Raw genomic sequence first — 20,311 nt, 5'->3', positions numbered from 1 at the left:
CTCTTTCTCTCACTCAAACACGTACACACTTTAAATACACTTTTCCACCCTTTTAAGTTAAGTACTTGAAATTATATAAGCTATCCAACTAATTTCAAAAACATATTAATAAATTAATAATAATCATATGTTCCACGTAATTTGGGCATTTATTGGAATATATAATTTTCTGAATTTGGACCAACACTTCTTAAAATGTCTTGAACCCCAAGATAAATAATTTTTCTTTTCACTTTCTTCTAAGCAAAAAAAAAAAAAAAAAAAAAAAAAAAAAAGGAAGAAAAAAAGAAAAAAAAAAGAGTACACCAAGTAAAACACAAAAGATGAGAAGGACAACCCAACAAAAACTCCATTACAATCAAAACAAAATAGGAAATAACTAAATTCTACTGTGAATGAGCCAAATTAATGACATGGCCCACTGGCCAAGAAAAGAGTCGCATGAAATGACAGTTTGTAGGGATAGTTCAGAGGCAAATTTTCATTGCAATAGTACAACTTCATTGCATGAAACCCACTTGCTTGAATAAGTATTTAGACAGCTCATACTTTACTTATTCGAAATGCCTAATTACATTGCAATAGGACAACTTAATTGCACAGAACCACTGGTTTGAACAAGTATTTAGACAGCTCACAGCCTCACACTCTACTAAGTTCTAACTAAACACTTGCTTGAAGAGATAGAACCCAGAAAGAAACCTATCACATGCTATAAACAGGAAGAGGCTCAACATATATCGATGCACCCACTACATTTGACCAAGTCCCTCAACATGTGATTGTACTTACAAGTGTGCAAAGCTCACAAGAGTACACCGACGGAGATTGCAAAGGAAATGCTAGTGAGGTAGGGCTTGGTGGTATCGTATGTTGTGGCCAAAGTCGATGGAATAATTGGATCCACTCTTGGAATTGGCTCAACTGTAGAGATTATATTGTACTAGGGTTTATGAATTGCTTGAGGAGGGGGATCTTGGAGTTTTGCTGTTGGAAAAGCTCTCCAAGCCTCCTTCCATTGAGGTGTGTTGATGAGCTTCTTGACAAGAATTGTATATGTAAATTATCTCATTTTCATAAGGATGTGATATTCCAAAGGTCATGCATTGAATAATTAGACAAGCAATGCTATACCCTACATTTTTATTCTACTTTTATCATATTTTGTTAATGTAATACTGCCAATCAACCCTAAGATCGTTTTTTTTTTTTTATTAAAAAAATGTTACTCTTCCATCTCTTTTTCAAATTCAATATTATATCTATAGACCCACATGTAAGTCCTACAAATTCAATGGTATATATATATATATATATATATATATATATATATATATATATATATTTGTGTGTGTGTGTGACATCAAAAACTTATCATTAACAATGCCACATCAACAAAGTGAAATAAAAATAGAATAAAAGTGTTTATAACATTTATCTAAGTATGTTATAAAGAGTAATGATATAAACCATATTTCTCTCCCGAGAGAAGCTTTCTCCAAAACCCTTAGTGGATTTCTTCCACACCCTAAGTGGTGTTTAGCCGCCTCCTTGTGAGTGTTTTTTGGGGAGTTCCTTTTCTTCTTCTTTTGGTGTCCTTTTTCGATCGTTTTTCTCCTCTCCCTGCTGTCCACAACACTGCCAACCGGTAGCCTCCTCGCCTTCCACCGCCCACCCTCACCACCTCTCCAAATCTGCTGCGCCTCGTCATCCCTGTTTCTCAGCTTCCGCCGCTCACAGGTTTTGCTTGGTTTTTAGATCTAATTTCAAAACTAGATCTACTTTCCTTAGTTATCCCTACTGACCAACGTGCCCGCCCACCACCTTCCTCGGCTCCCTAATGTAGCAACGCCACCATCTGCGCTCAGATCTACCACCCATGCAATGACGTGTGGTTCCCACGCGCCGGCGAGTGGATACCCCTTGCCACTCATGCTCCTACGACCGCCTGGGCAACAGTTCAGATCATTGTTGTGGTTTTTTGGATGTTTTCCTGTATTTTATGTTTATGTTGTGTTTAGCTTTATTTTCTGTTTCTTGTGGGTTATTTGTTTCTTTAATCTTGTGGGTGAAACTTTTGTTGTCGACGTTTGTCCTTCAACGACTCGTATCTGATTTTCTACAGTACATCTCCTACAACTACCTCTTAATGGAGGTAGTTGTATTCACCACTTGGGACTCTTAACTGAGTTCTTTTGCCGTTTGTCAACTGCCTTGTGCGGCCCTTGGAAAAGCGTAGTTTGTTTATAGTTCATTTAGATCATGAATGAAACCATTGCCTATACTTTGTTACTATTACCGATTATGTACTGTATTTTATCATTTCGGTTTGTTATAGGGGTGCCCACCCCTTTGTTGTTATTCAATCCCATGTAACCCGCTTTCTCTTATTTGACTTTTTTTTCTTTTTAAAAAAAAAAAAAAAAAATGGACAAGAAAAAAAAGATGTAAACCATATTTCTATCCCACATGGCCGATGTAACATTGCCAATCAATCCTTAATTCTTTTTTTAAGAATTGGATCAATCAATTCTTAATTCTTTTTTCAAGAAGTGCTGATCCAAAGACCAATTGTAGTGTCATATCAGCAAAGCATGATAAAAATATAATTTCTATAATTTCTCTGTTATATAACCATGTACGTGACAAATCTCGTTTGGAAAACTAAATTATAGCTAATTAACTATAGAGAGCTCCGATCATAACTTAAATTAGAGAAATGCTAGAGGTCAATAAGTTCCTCATATTTAACTCATATTCTCATACAAATTCAATAGATCAACCATTAAATTTGTGGAGTCCATCATTGACTTATGTGAAATCTATACAAGTCCACAAATCTAATAATTGATTTATAAGATGAGATAGACCAAATATTAACAAAAATATCTTGACCCCTAACATTTCTCCTTCAATTATTTATTTTAAAAGTACATAACAAATGTGACCAGTAGTTTCCTGAATCGAAACAAAAGAAACCCATGTGAGGATTGTCTTGCCAGTTGCCAGCTACTTCGAAGATCAAGTAGCTTGCACTCACTTTTTTGACTTCCCTTCCAAGTGGCCTAGAAACCCATAAATTTATGAGTTGGTTCATGTCTAGTTGGGGTAAGCCTACCCGAGGCACCAAAAAATCAAAGCTGTGGTAGCCCCACTTGGAACATGCCCTCCACGATGAAAGAAAGTATTAGACCAGCACAAGAAATCCTCAAGACTTTGCACCGACTCTTTCCCTATTTGCAATATACTCACCAGGTTATTTTTTGGGAAAAGTAATGTTAACTCAAGTCAGCTCATGACATTATGTAGTATCCTTAACACAAACCAAATGCAAATGTACGGATCCATTTTATGGCTCAGACTAAATTTTGCTAATGTAATGGTGTATATGGTACCACATAGTTTGATCACATGGCACTACACAACCTACAACATTAGAGGCAATAAAACAAAATCTAAACCATGAAATAGATCATCTCCGTTGCACTTGAAATGGAGAAGATCTTACTCCGTTGAGTTGAAGGATTGAAAGGCCACACTGTTCCAGGATAATATTAACTGAAGGAGTCGTTCTTGCTTCAAAAGAGTATGCATGCAGACTATGAATGCAAAGTATGCATTTTGAGTTACATGCCAAATACAATCAGTAACCTGTCAGGGAAGAGTCCCAAACATAAGCCAGCTTATGAAACATAGCAGCATTTCCAATTCAATTGTGAAAGCACCTCTCTCAGATGCTCCACATGAAAAGTCTAACAAAAGAGAACCTTTCAAAATGTTTTGTGCAAATCCGTTAATTGACCAATTCGTTCAAACTTCGAATGTCAAAATCAAACTATATATATACATGAATAATCTGACATCAAGCATGTCTATGCGTTTTATATTTCTCTACTTCCATTACATAGATTAATTTACACTAGAAACAACCCAGTAACAGGATCAAATAATGCAGGACCCGCAGAAAAGCTATATCACGGGGAGACGGACAGAGAGTAGTTCACCTAAGCAAGCTCTATTCCGAATCTCTCTTTAGACAATTAAAGTAACCAGTATGGTAATCCCTTCATTTACTACGCAACTCAGGCAAATATGTTGCTTATAAAAATTCATAAAAAAAAAAAATAATAAAATAAAAAAGAAAGAAGGGATAATGGACTCGGTGATTCAATCATGCCAAACTATATTTACTTTCCTTCTCTTTTCATTCTTTTTTTCTACATTTTAAAAGTAAATGAATGCACAAAGACGCTATGCTTTTGAAATGGGCACGACTCATTCAGAACCAAAACAACCAAACCACAGCCAAACTGTGGCTGCCACTTAACAATGGAGAGAGAGAGAGAGCGAGAGAGAGAGAGAGAGAGAGAGAGAGATGGGGAAAAACCAAAAACTCTTATGGCTATGTAACCTTTGCAGAGGAGGAGTTAAGCTGAGTTTCTGATTGCTGCTAATCAATAGGAGGATTGAAAATCATCTCCTGCATCATAAGAAAAACAAAGCCCTCTCAGTATCGAACATGGTAACGGATATCTCATTCCATCCAATCACAAAATAAATGAAAATTTTGATTTTGGCAGACCTTATCACACACAGGACAAGTGTCGCTTCTTTCCATCCACTCAAGAATACATGCAAGGTGAAAATGATGATCGCACTTTGTGGTCATTTTTGGATTTTCTGTGTCGTACTCTGTAGGGAAGAAGAGAAAAATAATTATACGTAAATTTTCTATTCCAAACACAATGATCTGAACATCACACCATCACTAGCAGAACAAAAGAGCACAAACAAAATAGCCAAAGTCGCAGCTACGTGCACAACAAGGATATCACCTTCCAAACAAATGGGACAACCATCATCTTCCTCTGTTGCAGAAATTACGGGTTTCACTGACTTTGAAAGTTCAACTTCTGACTCTTTTTCTAAGTCAAGCTCAAAATTGGTTTCCGCTTTGCTTTCCGATTCCTTGAGATCTTCACACTTAACCAAATTTTCTTGAGAGTTGCCACCTATTGTTTCTTGAACAGAATCAGAATTTGTTGTTTGTGCTGCCGCGTCACTCTTGTTGCTGCAAATTTCTTGAGCCACAGGAGGTGTTTGAGGACGCCCTAAAACCACATCATATGGCATAGGTGCCGGAGGTGGTCTATAAGTGTCAGGAATTGACGTATCCAGATTTGTATCAACCAGGAGCCCTGCAGAGAGAACAGGGGCACCTCCATGGTCAGATGATAGGGGTACATGCTCTTCTGAAGCTCTTGGGAACTGCAGAAAAAGTTAACTTAGAGAGACCAAAAATATAGGCCATGAGGGTCATGATGCAGCAAACAGCAGCAATATATGAGCATGCAAACATTTCTTAATAATCAAGCAGCAATGTCAAGTACTGCATAGAAGAGCTAATTCTCCCATGACAAACTATCTGTTCTCAGGGGCCATCCACAAAGTTTCATGGAGATTATTACAGTGTTACGTTAACTGATGTTACCACCAGGTGTCCCTCCAACAAATTTGATATGTACTTTATAGGTGATGTGATAAAATATTTTAGTGTGACTTTTAGTGATTAGGAAAAGACTAGTTCTCCAAGGAATCGACTGTATCGAGTCCTACACAAAGCTTCAAGGTTGGGCTTTTATAAAATATACTTTTGTAATCTTCCACTGCAACCAAAGTCAATGAGATTGTAACTGAGGATTTAAGGGGTTTTTATTTTCTTCACTGGTAGCTTGTAGCTGAAGATTTGAGTTAATTCATATATCTCAGAAAAGAAATATCCACAAGTAAAACAAGATTAATATATATTGCTAATGTCAAACTTGGGAAGAAAAGACAGATACTGTCCTACAGCAGTGCCACAATAAACCATATTCCATAGAATCACGTATGTAACATAAAGACAACATTTTGTTCTAGACTCGAAAACATGAGCAAAGTGGAGAGAGGAAGAGAATTCCTAAGAAAAGATTATACTGACATAATAATATGCAGGTGTAGCGTTCAGTTCAGCACTTTTGGAGGAACAACAGCAGCAGCCTCCCATTTCTTTTAATTTATCTTGACTCCAACCAAAAACCATCAGTATTTTCCATTTGTTGCAGCATATCCCCCTTCTTTAGCACTGAAAAATGACAAACTCTATTAGGTAAGAGACAACCAATTATAACTGCTAAATTTATACAGCTATAGAATCTTCAATATAACGCATGCACTTGTAGAAGACAAACTTAAAAATTGCGAGTAACACAAGCTCATGGGGAAACAAAAATGAAAAAGCATCAGTAAGGAGGCATTTATTATTGGAGACTAAGTAAAGATTAAAAGGCATAAAAACAGCCAGTTTCATACCATAGAAAAGGGATACACAACATAAGGACAATCCCAGCTAAATGAATCAGAAAGCGAAATGAAGAATGATCAGGGCCCTATTTCTGAAAAAAAAAAATATAAATATATATATATAGCAATGCCACCATCAGCACCAAAACCCTACACCTATAATCTATTCCTACTAACAAGTACTTCATAGCTTAAAAGTCAACCTCAAAAGCATTACTCTAACTACCAGAATAGCTTACGTATTTGATAGACCACCATGCTTAATGGTTCCGCTTCTCTCCTACTTCAATTTACTAAGAAGGAGAACAAAAAAACACCAACAAACACATTATTTAGCATAGAACATTAAAAAAGATCAAGTATTTATTAACCCTATCCATCATCTATATTACCACCCCCTCATTCAGCTCAACTGCTGCAGTCCAATATTACTGCCTCTTCCAACACCGTCATCCGAGTTTGTCGAAACAAAATTACGAACTTTCTCAGCCTTACCAATCCTATGAATTCAATCACAAGAATCCCAAACAACTACATGATCCAATAATCTTTTCAACAATTCCTAAACCATCACCACGCTCAAACTCACACATACATACATAAAAACACATGGAAAAAAAACAGACTTTCGGTATACGAACAATGATCCAAAGTGATAAACCCTAAACAAATAATGAAGAAATTCAAATATAGCTACTGAACACGAATACAAACAGCAAGGCAGCCGACTGGAAAAGCAAAGCAAAACAAAACAAAACAAGATAAAATAAAAACCCCAAAAATCACAATCAAAATCCAAAGCTTCGACTACAGAATCTCAACAAACACGGGATAGATTCCAGCAAAAAGGCGATTGAATAGAGTCATGAATTCGGTTCCTTTGAGAGACCCATTCGGCGGAAAAAGTGAGAGTGGAAAATCTTTACCTTTGCGAAAGGGAATTGGAATTGGGATTCAAGGAATCGGTGGGAGGCAGCTTGTTGAGCAATGTTGGAAGCGGTGGAAGATGGTGCCGAAAAAAGAGACTTTTGGCTCTTCTTTTAGAGAGAGAGCGAAAGAGAGAGAGAGGAGGTTTCGTGCGCACCGGAAAAAAGGACAAGGAAAATAGTAAAATAAATAGAGATTATAATATTTTGGTCTCGTAGGATTGGACTCAGTTAAGTCCATTATTAAATGTTTTAATTTGTTTTGTTTAATTTTATTTCCAATACCCATTTGATTTTTGAGTAATTTAATTATTTATTTTAATAAATTTGACATTATCTAAAAATTGTTCAATTAACTAATTTTATTTTTATATTTTTTTCAAATCCATCCGCGATAGTTCGGATTTCTCCAATTATGTTCTGTGCTCAGAATCTGATAAAGACCAATAGCAGTATAGGTAGGGAGCTATTGCAAGGTCAACACTGCTTCATTGAAACTTGCCCAACAAAAATCGTTAGATGAAAACTTGTATAAAGAATAGGCGAGTGCACTAGCGCAAAACCCATTGCGCCGACGAACAAGCAACGACTTTTGAGCAGCTCAATCCCTTGCTTGTTTTAATGGGCACTACGGCTTTTTGGCCTCCATTTGCTAGGATGAAAAATTAAAGATTTTAGTTTCATAAACTCTCACGGTGTTGGTGATGTCGATCTTTGTCTCGGTTAGGTTTGTGTTCATTCCTCCTATTGTCATTTCAACGATTATTATTATTTTGAGGAAACCTTCGTTGTTGTCATTGATCGGCCAAGAATTTGGCCAGCCTCCCATACATACATATGTCAAGACTCACAATCACAAAAGATTTAAACTATATCTTTCACATTAGGAATAGCATCCCTTTTATTGTATTTTTTAAAATACCTAATATGTTCTCATTATAAAGTTTAAAATAATAAAAATAAAAATTATACAAGTTTATACAAATCAAGCTAAGTTCATACGAATACAAATAATTTATTAAATGAGTCTAGATTTTTGTTCATGCTCAAGCTATTTAATAATAGAGCCAAACTCGAGTCAAGTTTATAAAAGTCAAGCTCGAATTATTTATGAACAACTCAATTCATTTATAGCACTACATAGGATAGTTTATCATTACAGTTTTGTAAATTTTAATTGGCATTTTTAAGATCAATTAATTAAAAATTTATTAATTTAGCATTTATTTTTAACAAATATAAGAATATAACAAATGTTATAGCATAAAATGTTGACGTAAGAAAAATAGTAAAACAACAAAGATGATTTTGACCCATTTTCATTTATTGACACCAATTTAAGTGGGAGGGTCCGACCCAGCACCAAGATGGGCTTAACAAAGCGGGTAATAGGCCGAAACCTTCACCAACTGCTGTGGACTGAGAATCATATGGAGTCAACTGGGCCCCAGAAGTGAACCGTACCCATTTTGGTTGCATTAGCCCATGAGGCCTTAAGAGTCAAATGCCAAACACATCTTTTCAGAAAAAATTGTTCGGGTAATACAATTTTTACTATAATTTTATTTATTATTATTTTTTTTTTTATGTTTTTTTACAACTAGATGTGACAAATTATAATTGGTGAAATGATCAAGTAAAATAATCGACTTGTTAATGAACTGTCACGTTTATAAATAAGTTATAGTAAAAGTTGTAGTACCCCTATCAGCAATTGATCCTTATAAGTCGCAGCGCATCTCTTAGACTCCTAGATTCTAGAACGACCAAATCCAAAAAAAAAAAAAAAAAAGTCATAGAATTTAATACAAACCTCAAGTACAACTCACCCTTGAAAGGGAATGGCGTTCAAAAGTTTATTTACACATACTAAAGATTGCAATTAACCCATGTGAAACACTTAAAATCGTAACATACTACTATGCATTGCAGTTAATGTTCATAATGACCCACTCTATTAACACTGACTCAATAGTTGCAATTTTTCTTTTTGACGGCTCTACTTATCTATTAGTATTAAAAAACTTAACACTATACCATACATAATATTAAAACATTTTAATTTAGCTTATACGTCGCCATTTCATGAACATAAACCACAACCCATTTGATCCCGGACTTTGATACCAACTATACAAACTTTTCTCTATTATTTTCTGTATTGATTCCTTTGTATTGTTCTCTTGTTTGTTTCGATGATCAAATAGAGCACAATTGCACGGTACGAGGATGCTTTCGGCCTACGTCTAATCATGCAACAAGACAAACAACTAGTTCACGAAATCTAAAAGAGGACAACGACAGAGTCGCACAAAATCTTTGCCGTGGACAACAATGGCTAAGTAACACAGCACCACCATAATTCTGAGCTAAAAAGGGCTAGGCATCCATTGGCCTGTTCATGTCCTTTTCCCTGAAATTGGAGACACCCATAGGAGCAAGCAATGCAGAAAGAAAAGGTATGGATATTGGGGTGGGGAATTAGGGCAAAACCTTAAACCACTCAGATCACCTCCACACGTCCACTTCACAATCGATGCACATATCCCAATCACACCAAATGCCAGCCTCAGCCTGACCCATCTACCAACATTATCATATACATAATTGAGGGGGGTGGTTACCTAAAAATAATATCCCCCCAAAACCCCACATTCAATGAGCCCTAGTCTTTCTTGGATAAGAATGAACCACAGTTTACTTGTGTCAATTCATGAATTGATTTGCATTGGACCCATAAGTTTGTTTTTAGCTTCTGCATAGATAGGTGGGCTACCAAACTATCACCAAAAAGTTTTAAGATTAGCAAATCTACTGCTAAAACCGGATTCAGATTCCCAACAATTTCGCTAAAGATTTAAACAACAAATATATGAAAATCTTTATAAAGCCCACTTATCTATGCAGGTGACCGGGCAACCCAGAATTAGATTGGATAGATAGGCCCCATGTTAGCTTTCTCATATTTGCTGTCTAATTTACTAACAATTTGGACATAAAATTGGAGATCTCTATTCCCTAGAACTTACTTGTTGGCTTTTGTCAAGAATGGTTTAGTCCCATCCAATCTAGTCCTCTACATGATCCTCTTGGAATAGAGGATCCTATTCCGAACTTTAAATAATCAAATAATTGACATTAGACCACCCTGATTTCAACTCTATGCCTTTCACCAATACCATCATGTCTCATGTCAATCACTGGCTCTTCAAATATAACATCTGATAATGAGACATCTAATATGAGAGATTAAGGATATAATAATACCAATATTACAGGGTTAGAATCCAGGAGAGATTGAATATGGTTGGCCAACCACCACTCCCATATCAGTTTACTAATTAGATCTGATCTAAAGGTTAGGGTTAAAAACTTAATATGTATATTATCATACAAACACTGAAGTTTCAGAGTCGCCGTCCTATAGGTTTGTCGGCTGACCTCCGTCTCTTGGCAGCCTGGACAAATTCATTGATCACTTGTGCCTCGTCCACTTCAAGCTGCATCAGAAAATGACATCAGGTTTATGCATATGCGTGCATGCGTTTCATTTATAAGGGAGAAAGAGAGAGAGACCTGCAACGTAAAGTGCCGCTGCACCGCGTTAAGCAAATGTTCCCTTGATGGATTAAAATTGCTGCTCATCTACAGTATAAATTCTAAATTAAGTAAAAATTAACAAAATCTGCAGGAAAACACATCTGAGTCCATAAGGAGGCATGACTTACAAGGTTGAAGTGTCTGCAATATCTCCACAATGAGTCTGAACCTAATTTGGCTAAGTTCAACCTCTGATTTAGCGCACAAGAGATTAAGAAAGACATTAGTATAGCAAAAATATTTATATTATCTGCTGATTCATGAATTGTGTGCACATGTTCTGCATGTCATATGCAGAAAATATATAATAATAAATATCGAACTCCTTATACCCACACACACGTACACACCCCTGCTAAGTGCTATAAAGAATTGCAACATCAGAAGATATATTTTGCTCTACTGCCTGAGAGAGGACAAAGTATTATCAAGTAATTCTGCATCTAAGATCACTAAGGATGAATTCAAGCGAGTTAAACAATCAGCATAATATTGTTTTTATCCGCATTTCAGATTTGAAACTTAGATGCCAGCCACACACCAACACGGAACCAAGCTTCATGAATCTCTTAATTTTGAAAAATTATTACCGATTGAGGTGCATGGATGGATTGAACTTCTCTGTAAATGCCACGATTTGTTGACTTTGTTGATGCAGACGGAACCCATGGCTTTGTCCGAACTCTTGGCTTGCTAAGTTTGTGGAACTCAATACTGGTAGCTGCTCAAGGGAACAATAACGATATTAAAAGGGAGATTTCAACCCAACCCTAAATTGAATATGATATGCAACAATTCTTTCTTTGCCTTCCCTATTTTTTTTTATAAGTAATTTCTGACCCCAAAGGGGAGGGGAAGGAGATATCAAAACCTCTGCTGGATGAGGCGTAGTCCCCCAACCAATTGAGTTACCCCTTTGGGTCAAAACAACTTCAATAAAGCTGTCTTTCCTAGTAAGAATGATATGCAGGAACTATAACAGAGCATCAGCAAATCAGACATGGCGTAACTTACAGAAATCATTATCCTTTTCACCAATGTCAGAGCTACTGCTAGAAATATCATAATCATGATCATCATCTTCTTCATGCCCTGTAGGATGTTCCAGCACACTCAATGCATTCCTTTGCAACTTTACTTCAACCCCATTTTTCAGAACCTTAAATGTCAAAGGATTGCCAGTTAAAATATGCAACCTTGAAATTACTTTGTTCACGGAGTACAGAAGAGAATAAAAACCCAATAAAACAATAAAGAGTATAAATAGGGAGCAAATCAACAAATAAGAGCAAACCGAAAATCAATTATAGTCATAAAGATAGATGCCCATCAAATAAAAATACTACAAATTAAATTCTTCTAATTTTTTTTCTTCTCAATTATTAACAAGCACCAACCCTCAAGATATTACACGCCCATACGCATGAGTAAACCTTTCGAATATTTTCTTTTCTTTTGGTAAAAGTGAAACTCTTTGTTACAATATCCAAACTTTATAATTTATACCTATAAACTATGAAAAGTAACTTACTTTGTCAGGCATGGTGGACTCCGTCAGGGAAGAACTTTTTCCAAGCATTGCGGCTAAAGAAAAGACAAATCTTTTTTCAAAAATTGGTTATTTTCTCGTATATTTATAAATTAAAATTTAAAACCCCTTTAAATATGTTCGGCATGTGAAGCCCTACCTTAATAGGGCAATTAAAAACAACCAATCATATTAAAGTATAAGGGGGGCTATATTAGGCAACTAATTCCCATATTAAAACGACACACATTGAATCACAAACACATTAACGATTAAGTGACCAGAATAAAATTCTCATCCATGCCGTGTGATTCTTGGACACTAAGAGATAATTTAATTGCAATAAACAAATTATACAGAGAGAATAAGCCAAGAAGATTCATGTGATGAGTGATTAAACAATGAATTGAAACAAAAGGAATAAGGCAAATACCAGCCAATGCCAACCTCCGAGGCCGACAGCCTTCTTGACCACGCCTTGCAAGCCCACCAATACAGACTTCGTTCTGTTGTTTCCAGTAACAATGACTTTGGTGTGCCTGGGAAGCACGGAAAGTTCCTCATCCCCACTTTCCTCTCGAAAAGGTGAAAGAACCCGAGAAGAACAAAGCTCTGGCTCCAGCATCTTGACGCAATAGACCGCTCTTTTTTCTTTATCAAAAAGCAGAACCCAGACGAACCCAATTACCAGACAAAAAAGCTACACATAAAACTTCAATCCCACTACCCAATACCCAAAATTGCAAGGACCCAAAACAGGTCGGATTGCAACAAAAAAAACCCCACTGCTTTCAAATTAAGATCTTCCTTCTCTCTGGGTTTTGCTACTAGTACAAAAATCTAAATTCTCAAACTAATTTGCAGAACAAAACCAAAAATTTCCCAGCTCCAATAGCCATCCCTGAAGCATAAACAAAACCGAAAAATTAAAGTGCATGTCATTAAAATTCGAGAAATATTATGAGAGAGAGAGAGAGAAGGGGACCTGAGAAACTGAGTTCATAAAGTCTGACACGTATTCTTGAGGGACGTGTTAAATGCGGATAAGCCACGAAGAAAGTATCCAATATATCCTTTCACGGACTCAGATTGATCACAATCAATGAATGAACCCACAGTTCATTCATCTCACTATTTTCTTATGCTTCTTTTAAATTCAGAGTGACATCACCACCACCACCACCACCACACCTGCAAAAATAAAATCAAAGATTCCAATTTAATTAATCAAAGCTCAAGACACTCTTAGACACCGTTTGATTCCTGAGAAAGTGAAGGAAAACCAAAGAAATCAAAATTTTTCATTTTTTTAGGTTCCAAAATTGTTCATTCATAGTGAGCTTCGGAAAACGAAAAGAATTAATGCACAAATTTTTTTGCTCTCATTCCTTCAAAGTACTTTACCCAATCACTCTAAAAAAAATTGTTCAAAAAAACACTAATTATTCTACTAAATCAATCCCAAAAAAAAAAAAAAAAAATTGAAAAGTAAAACCAAACACACTCTCAATGCAAAAGAACATCAATACCTGAAATCCACAACTAATCGAAACCAATAAGCACAGGAAATCACACAAAAATTCAACATTGAATAATCGAAAAAATCAGATTGACAATTACCACTCACTGAGTTCACAATACCATCGAAATCAAAAGAAAACCGTGAATTACTCCGACAGCGCAGTAGGAGCTTCGCTTGGAATTAGCAGTTGATCCGAAATGCAACCGATTAGAGCCGCTGAAGCCACAGGACCAGAGGTTTTCGGTGGCGAGAAATCGGATTTCGGGGATGGAGGAAGAATATCGGAAGGTTTTTTTTTTTTTGTATGCGCGCTCCGGTTTGAATGTGGGTAGTGAAAAAAAAATGCACAGCTTTTGAGGAGAGAAGAAGCAGCACATTAAATGCTTACCAACTGCCATGGGGAAACGTACTGCCATGTGCCGTACGGTCATACCTTTGTAACCGGCGCAACCGGTTATAGTAATTTCTTGCATCATTTCTAATTAAAATTATTATGAATTTAATACATCATTTTTATTAATTTTACAATTATTATTATCTCGCTAATAAGATAAATTTTTTTAATTAAAATGGCTTATCAATTTTTGGAACATATTTGATAGTATTTTGAGCTTTGGTTAATTTTATTGTTCTCGAGCTTGTTTGTTTTTTGCAGTTTCAAAATATGTAATTTAGCGTTTAATAAAATAATAAATTAACTTTAAAATCATACATTTTAAAAAAAGAAAAACGTAATACATTGCATGTAATTTGAAAAATCGCACTTTTTGCCTAGAAGTTTGAATGGCGAACACTTTTGTGTTCAAATCATTACCCCTTATTTTGTACTAAATGAATATTTTTTATTTCAAATGAAATTGAGAGGATCTTATTCCAACTTTTTGTGTTTCTAAGTAAAGAATGTTACTTTTGATTATTACTAGCATGTCACTTGTTATGTTGTATATTTATTGCTTTGTTATGAAACCACTAAAATATATATGGCACAATGTATAGGGTATTGTATAAGGTGTAATAACTTTAATATGAATCATTCCTTTTTAATGAACTGCCAAAATGCAACCCCAATGGCCAATGCTATATGGCACACGCAATTTCTTTCAGTATTGCACCCTATCTCATTACAAGACAATTACCTTCTTTTGTTTGTTTTTTATTTTTTTATTTTTTTATTTTATTTTTATCTAATATATTATAATTTATAAAAAAAAATTAATGTAAAATCAATCCTTATAATTATACATTATGTTTTTTTTATGGCATAAAAATTTGCTTAGAACTCACTTTAGTAAGAAAAAAAAAAAAAGGTTATTGCACTAAACCTCCGTCCAATCTTTTTTATGAAAATTGTCATAAGTTACCTCAATACCAATCATATTATAACACATGTTATCTATATTAATATATGTATCGGAAAAGCTAGTTGAACTACCCAAAATAGTAAAATAGGAAGCGGTTGAATTGCCCTAGGCTAGCTAGAGGAGCCACCCCTCATTTGGCCAATTGGAGTGGCTTGACCACCACCTCAAATTGTTGTTTTTGTTTTTGTTTTTTTTGGCCATTTTGGACTGGTTGACCACCCCCAATGACCATGACCCAGATATGCTCCGAGGGGGGGTGGCTGAACCACCTCTAAGGCCAAAGCCACCTCCTCCGAAATTTATTGTGAGTAACACGTATTATAGTATGAATATATATGATTGGTGTTGATATGGTATTTGATGATTTTATACAAACTTTGGATGAAAGTTCGATATAGAGACCTTTGTTTTTTTTTAGTAATTCTAAATGACATCAATTTTATACATACTAAGTGCTATATCTTAATGTTCTCGAATTAGGATCATTTTCATTTCATTTGAACTGAATAATATCCAGTTAGTTATAGTAGATGGATATTTTTGTCTCTTAAAAAAGTAAAAAGATAAAAATACATATCCACTATAAGTAACTGGATATTATCCAGTTCATTTGAACTGGAGAGGATCCTATTTCGATGTTCTCCTGATGTCTTCCTGGTCCTACATGGATATTATTATTTAAAATGTCCCTTATTTATTTCACTTAGTTTTTATAAAATAATATCTACCTAGGACCCGAAAAACACTAAGAGATCACCTACCATTTCCCATTAAAAAAAATATATATATGTAATAACATGTGTTTCTCACATGCTAAGAGACACATGTCACTTTATTAGATTGATGTGTATGAATTAACTATAAACCAGTTTTATAGTAAATTTTTGTCCTTCTAAATTGGGGTAAGTATAGAAATGGATTTTACAATTTTTTTTTTTTTTTTTGGGTTTTGTTTTGTTAGGTTTGTTTTGGCTCGGCTGGCTGGGGTGAGCTTGAGCTGTGTTTTTTGTGGTTTGTCGTTTGTGGGGGAGCGGCTGCAGGTGGGCAGATCTCGTGGGCCCCATGGGAACTGGTAAGTTGATCTTGTAGGGAACACTATTTTAGACAAATTATTAATTTCAATATTTTCGTTATGTATTTAAAAACCTAAAAAATAAACACTAAAATGTGTGCTGCCATCCATGTGATGGGTACGGGAAATTATTAATCCACATGAATGAGCTTATAATCTTAAAAAATAAATTAAAATTAAAATTAAAATAAACAAATTTATCATCTAGAAACTGTACTCATTGTTGAACCACGTGATTTAAAATTTTAAGAAAATTATGGATTTTTGTTTGTTAATATATTTTAGAAGGTTTTTTTTTGTCTATGATTTGAAAAAGTATATGACATAAATGTGAATTTTGTTGTTGTTGTGTGTTGGTAAGTCCTAAATACTTCAACTATAAGATATGAGAATTATTTAGGGTTACCTGTTCTGATTGATAAGTCAAAGGTGAGTGTGTTCACTAGCATAAAAGGGAGAATTTGGGAAAAAATAAATGGATGAAAGGAGAGATTTTTATCTCAAGCTAGGAAAGAGGTTCTGCTAAAGGTGGTGGTTCAGGCTATTCCAACTTACACTATGAGTGTATTTCTTTTGCCTAAAATACTAAGTAAGGACATTAATTCTATGATGTCTAAATTTTGATTGGGTTAAAGCATTCCCAGCAGATTCTCTATAAGGGAGTTTGTTCCTTATGTGTAAGGAATATGACAAAAAAATCGCAAAAAAAATTCCACAACAAACTCCCTAAATGAACCTTAACCATGAGGATCGCTACAGTGGAACCCAAAGTATAGGGTTCCACTATTGCAATCATTATGATTATTTAAAAAAAAAAAAAAAAAAAAGTTTCTCTTTCGTCTCTACTCTTTCCTCTCTCCTCTTACGATTCTCTCTCCTCTCATATATACAATATAATTAATTTTTTTTTTTTTTAATGATATAGGGAATGATTAAAGGAAGCTAGTGGTGTGTATTTTAACATAGGGAAGCAAAAAATAGTTTGAATATTTAAATGTAGGAAAAATGACGAAGAAGCTGCTGGGAATACTCAAATTAGGCAAAAATGGCGTGGATGAGTTGGGAAAAGATGGGGAGGGAAAAGGAGAAAGGTGGTATGAGTTTCAGGGATTTAGAATGCTTTAATTTGGCGTTATTGGCAAAGCATGGATGGCGTTTAATTCAAAATCCTGATTCTCTGGTGGCAAAGATCTTCAAAGAGAAGTATTTCTAGAATGAGACTTTCCTTACATCAAATCTGGGTAGGAGGCCGTCATATGCCTGGAGGAGTGTGTGGGCTACAAAGAAGCTTCTTCAAGATGGGTTAATTTGGAGGGTTGAGGATGGTAAGGATATTAAAATCTTGAAGGATATATAGGTGGATTCCTTTGCCCTTGACATACTCTATCCAGTCTCCTATTAGAGTGCTTCAAGCTGAAGATCAAGTTAGTAATCTAATAGATGTTGATACAAAGTGGTGGAATAAAACCTTAGTCTATGAAATTTTCGGTAAAGAAGAGGCGGATCTCATTTGTGCAATGGCTATTTGTCCACGTCAGTAGTGTTGGTTGCCGACAAGGTTTTTCCCTACTTAAGATAAGATTTTGATTAAACAAAATGGAGCAAGTCCTACAAAGATTTATCTAGATAGTTCTCCATCCATCTAGAAGATTCTTTACAAAGATTATTCTAGATGGCTCTCCATCCATCTAGAAGGTTCTCTTCAAAGATTTATCTAGATGGTTCTTCATCCATCTAGAAGGTTCTCTTCAAGATGTATCTAGATGATTCTCTATTCATCTAGAAGGTTCTCAATTTGTCTTCATCATCTAGATGGTTCTACCTTGGAGGCCAAGTTCATTCATCTAGAAGGTTCTAACTTGGGGGCTAAGATTATCATCTAGATGGTTCTAACTTTGGCTATAAATAGCCAAGGGGCCTTATGCCTCAAATGATGATTGATGATTGAGGAAGATCAACAACAACACACAAGAAGAGAAGCCAAGAGAGGAGAGCTTCAGTTATACTCCAGAGAGAGAGTTAAGAAAGAGTGTTTTTAATATACCACTGAGAGTGTATATTAGTTTCAACAGAGGTTGTTTCTCTCTGTATTATTTTACTCCTGTATTAACTCAAGTTTTGCATAACTTGAGTAAACACCACTGTAACAAGTTGTTTATAGTAGATTGATCGGAGTTAGTCCCGTGGATGTAGGCCCACTGCCGAACCACGTAAATACTGTGTGTTGATCTATTGCATTTATCATTCTATTATTATTCTGTGGAGTTTGCACAACCATTGAGTCAAGGGTGTGTCCATCCCTAACAAGTAGTGTGACTGGTTGGTGTGGGTAGGTATATGAATGGTGAGTTCTCAGTGAAAAGTGCTTATCACCTGGCAAAAATTACTGAAGAGGGGGATAAAGGCAGTTGTTCTAACATGGAGCTTGTAGCAAAGGACCGGAGGAAGATCCGGAAAATAAAGAGTCTTGGAGTAGTGAAAGCCTTTTTGTGGAAAGCCTGTAACGACATTCTGCCTACTCAGGGTAATCAGCAGAGGCATGGGGTTATTGAAGATGCTCTTTGCCCTATTTGTGGTCTGGAGGTGAAAACGGTGGGGCATGTGTTGTGGAGCTATACGGCTGCAAGAGATCTCTGGATTGGAAGTACTGCTAGAATTCACAAATGCACGAGTGATGTTGATAATTTTATGAGCATTTTTCTTAAGTTGCATGACAGGTTTGAGGAGGAGGACATGCAGTTGATAGCTATCATATTCATAATTTATGCATATTTGGTTATGTCGTAATAAACTGGTTTTTGAAGGTGTTTTCTTGTCTCCATTAATGGTTGTGCGACTAGCCAAGGATCAATTAGAGGTTTACAATAACGCAGATCAGAGTCGAAGGGAGCAGTTGATTCAACCATGGGCTAGGATGGAGAGTGTCTGGAGAAAACCTGGCAGGGAAATGATCAAGGTGAACTGGGATGCTTCCCTTGACAAAAAGCTGAGGACTGGTATGGGTATCATTGCTCGTGACCATGAGGGGTAGGTGATTGCTGCTATGTGCTCTTCGAAACCTTTTCTTCTTGTTCCAGCTTTTGTAGAAGCTTATGGGGCGTGGAGAATGGCGGGATTTTGTGATTCTTTGGGTGCACAGCGCTTATTGGTTGAAGGGGATTCACTAGAGATAGTTCATGCATTAAGTAAGGACACAACTTGTTGGGGGAGGTATGACCATCTTGTTGATGATGCAAAACACCTTCGCAATCTTTGTGGTCATTGGGAAGTACAACATGTTAGGAGGTCAGGGAATGAGGCTGCTCATATATAAGCCAAACTAGCTCTCAATATTAGGGATGAGGAACAATGAAAACTTGAATGTCCTCCGTGTATCCTAGATATTGTTCTTGCTAAATCTAGCAATGTCTGAGTTTATAAGAATTAAGTACCAATTCAAAAAAAAAAAAAAAAAAAAAAGTAGCGTTTTGTGTTTGAGTGGTTTGATGATAATTTAATTTTGAAAATATAAAAATTATATATATATATATAATTCACCTTATTGAATAGCATTAAATTTTGCAATAGGGTGAATTTCGAGGAGCAAATATTACACTTTATTTGTTGGGAGATTAGTATAAGAATTATGGGAAATGATAAAGGAAAATTCAAGCATACTGTTGAAAATGTTAAGATTTGTGAAAATTTGAGCATTCATTTGAGTATCTTGATTCAAAATCGGTGACAAAGCTCTTTTTTTCTTTGATGGGTGGTAGTATTTTTTTTTTAGCTTGTGATTTTTTTTTTTTTTGTGTGTAGGAGACCATGTGTTTGGGTGTTTTGTTTGTGTTGAAATGAAAATTTTATTCATAAAAAGAAAAAAAAAAAAAAAAAAAAGAAGGTTTGACCCTGAAAATTTAGTCTATTAAAAAAAAAAATGTTTGTCCCTAAAAATTTTATTCATAAAAAAGGTTTGACCCT

General features: G+C 35.5%; 2 protein-coding genes across 5 annotated transcripts; both read right to left on the bottom strand.

Moving 5' to 3' along the window:
* Positions 1-3,822: 3,822 nt before the first annotated feature.
* Positions 3,823-7,415, bottom strand: LOC132176676 (RING/U-box superfamily protein). 2 transcript variants are annotated; one of them, XM_059588948.2, is made up of 5 exons: positions 7,269-7,415; positions 5,981-6,124; positions 4,836-5,268; positions 4,583-4,692; positions 3,823-4,480 (listed from the first exon to the last, which is right to left on the bottom strand). In XM_059588948.2, exons 2-5 carry the CDS (start codon positions 6,080-6,082, stop codon positions 4,451-4,453), a joined length of 675 nt encoding a protein of 224 aa, XP_059444931.1. In that variant the 5' UTR covers positions 6,083-6,124; positions 7,269-7,415; the 3' UTR covers positions 3,823-4,450. The 2 variants fall into 2 exon arrangements, with proteins under 2 accessions (XP_059444931.1, XP_059444932.1); XM_059588949.2 differs by lacking the exon at positions 7,269-7,415 and adding an exon at positions 6,582-6,637.
* A 3,081-nt stretch (positions 7,416-10,496) lies between these two features.
* Positions 10,497-14,237, bottom strand: LOC132176468 (uncharacterized). 3 transcript variants are annotated; one of them, XM_059588691.2, is made up of 8 exons: positions 14,017-14,237; positions 13,382-13,587; positions 12,830-13,297; positions 11,883-12,027; positions 11,459-11,589; positions 10,997-11,059; positions 10,845-10,913; positions 10,497-10,768 (listed from the first exon to the last, which is right to left on the bottom strand). In XM_059588691.2, the coding sequence occupies exons 3-8, from the start codon at positions 13,019-13,021 to the stop codon at positions 10,676-10,678; spliced, it is 693 nt and encodes a 230-aa protein (XP_059444674.2). In that variant the 5' UTR covers positions 13,022-13,297; positions 13,382-13,587; positions 14,017-14,237; the 3' UTR covers positions 10,497-10,675. The 3 variants fall into 3 exon arrangements, with proteins under 3 accessions (XP_059444674.2, XP_059444672.2, XP_059444675.2); XM_059588689.2 differs by having other exon boundaries at positions 14,024-14,237; XM_059588692.2 differs by having other exon boundaries at positions 14,038-14,237.
* Positions 14,238-20,311: the final 6,074 nt, after the last annotated feature.

This window comes from Corylus avellana, chromosome 3 (assembly GCF_965113065.1).
Source record: "Corylus avellana chromosome 3, dhCorAvel1.hap1.2, whole genome shotgun sequence".
In the NCBI taxonomy this organism is placed as follows: Eukaryota; Viridiplantae; Streptophyta; class Magnoliopsida; order Fagales; family Betulaceae; genus Corylus; species Corylus avellana.
Note: the sequence above shows the minus strand (reverse complement) of the source record. Positions and strands in the feature narration are given on the sequence as shown.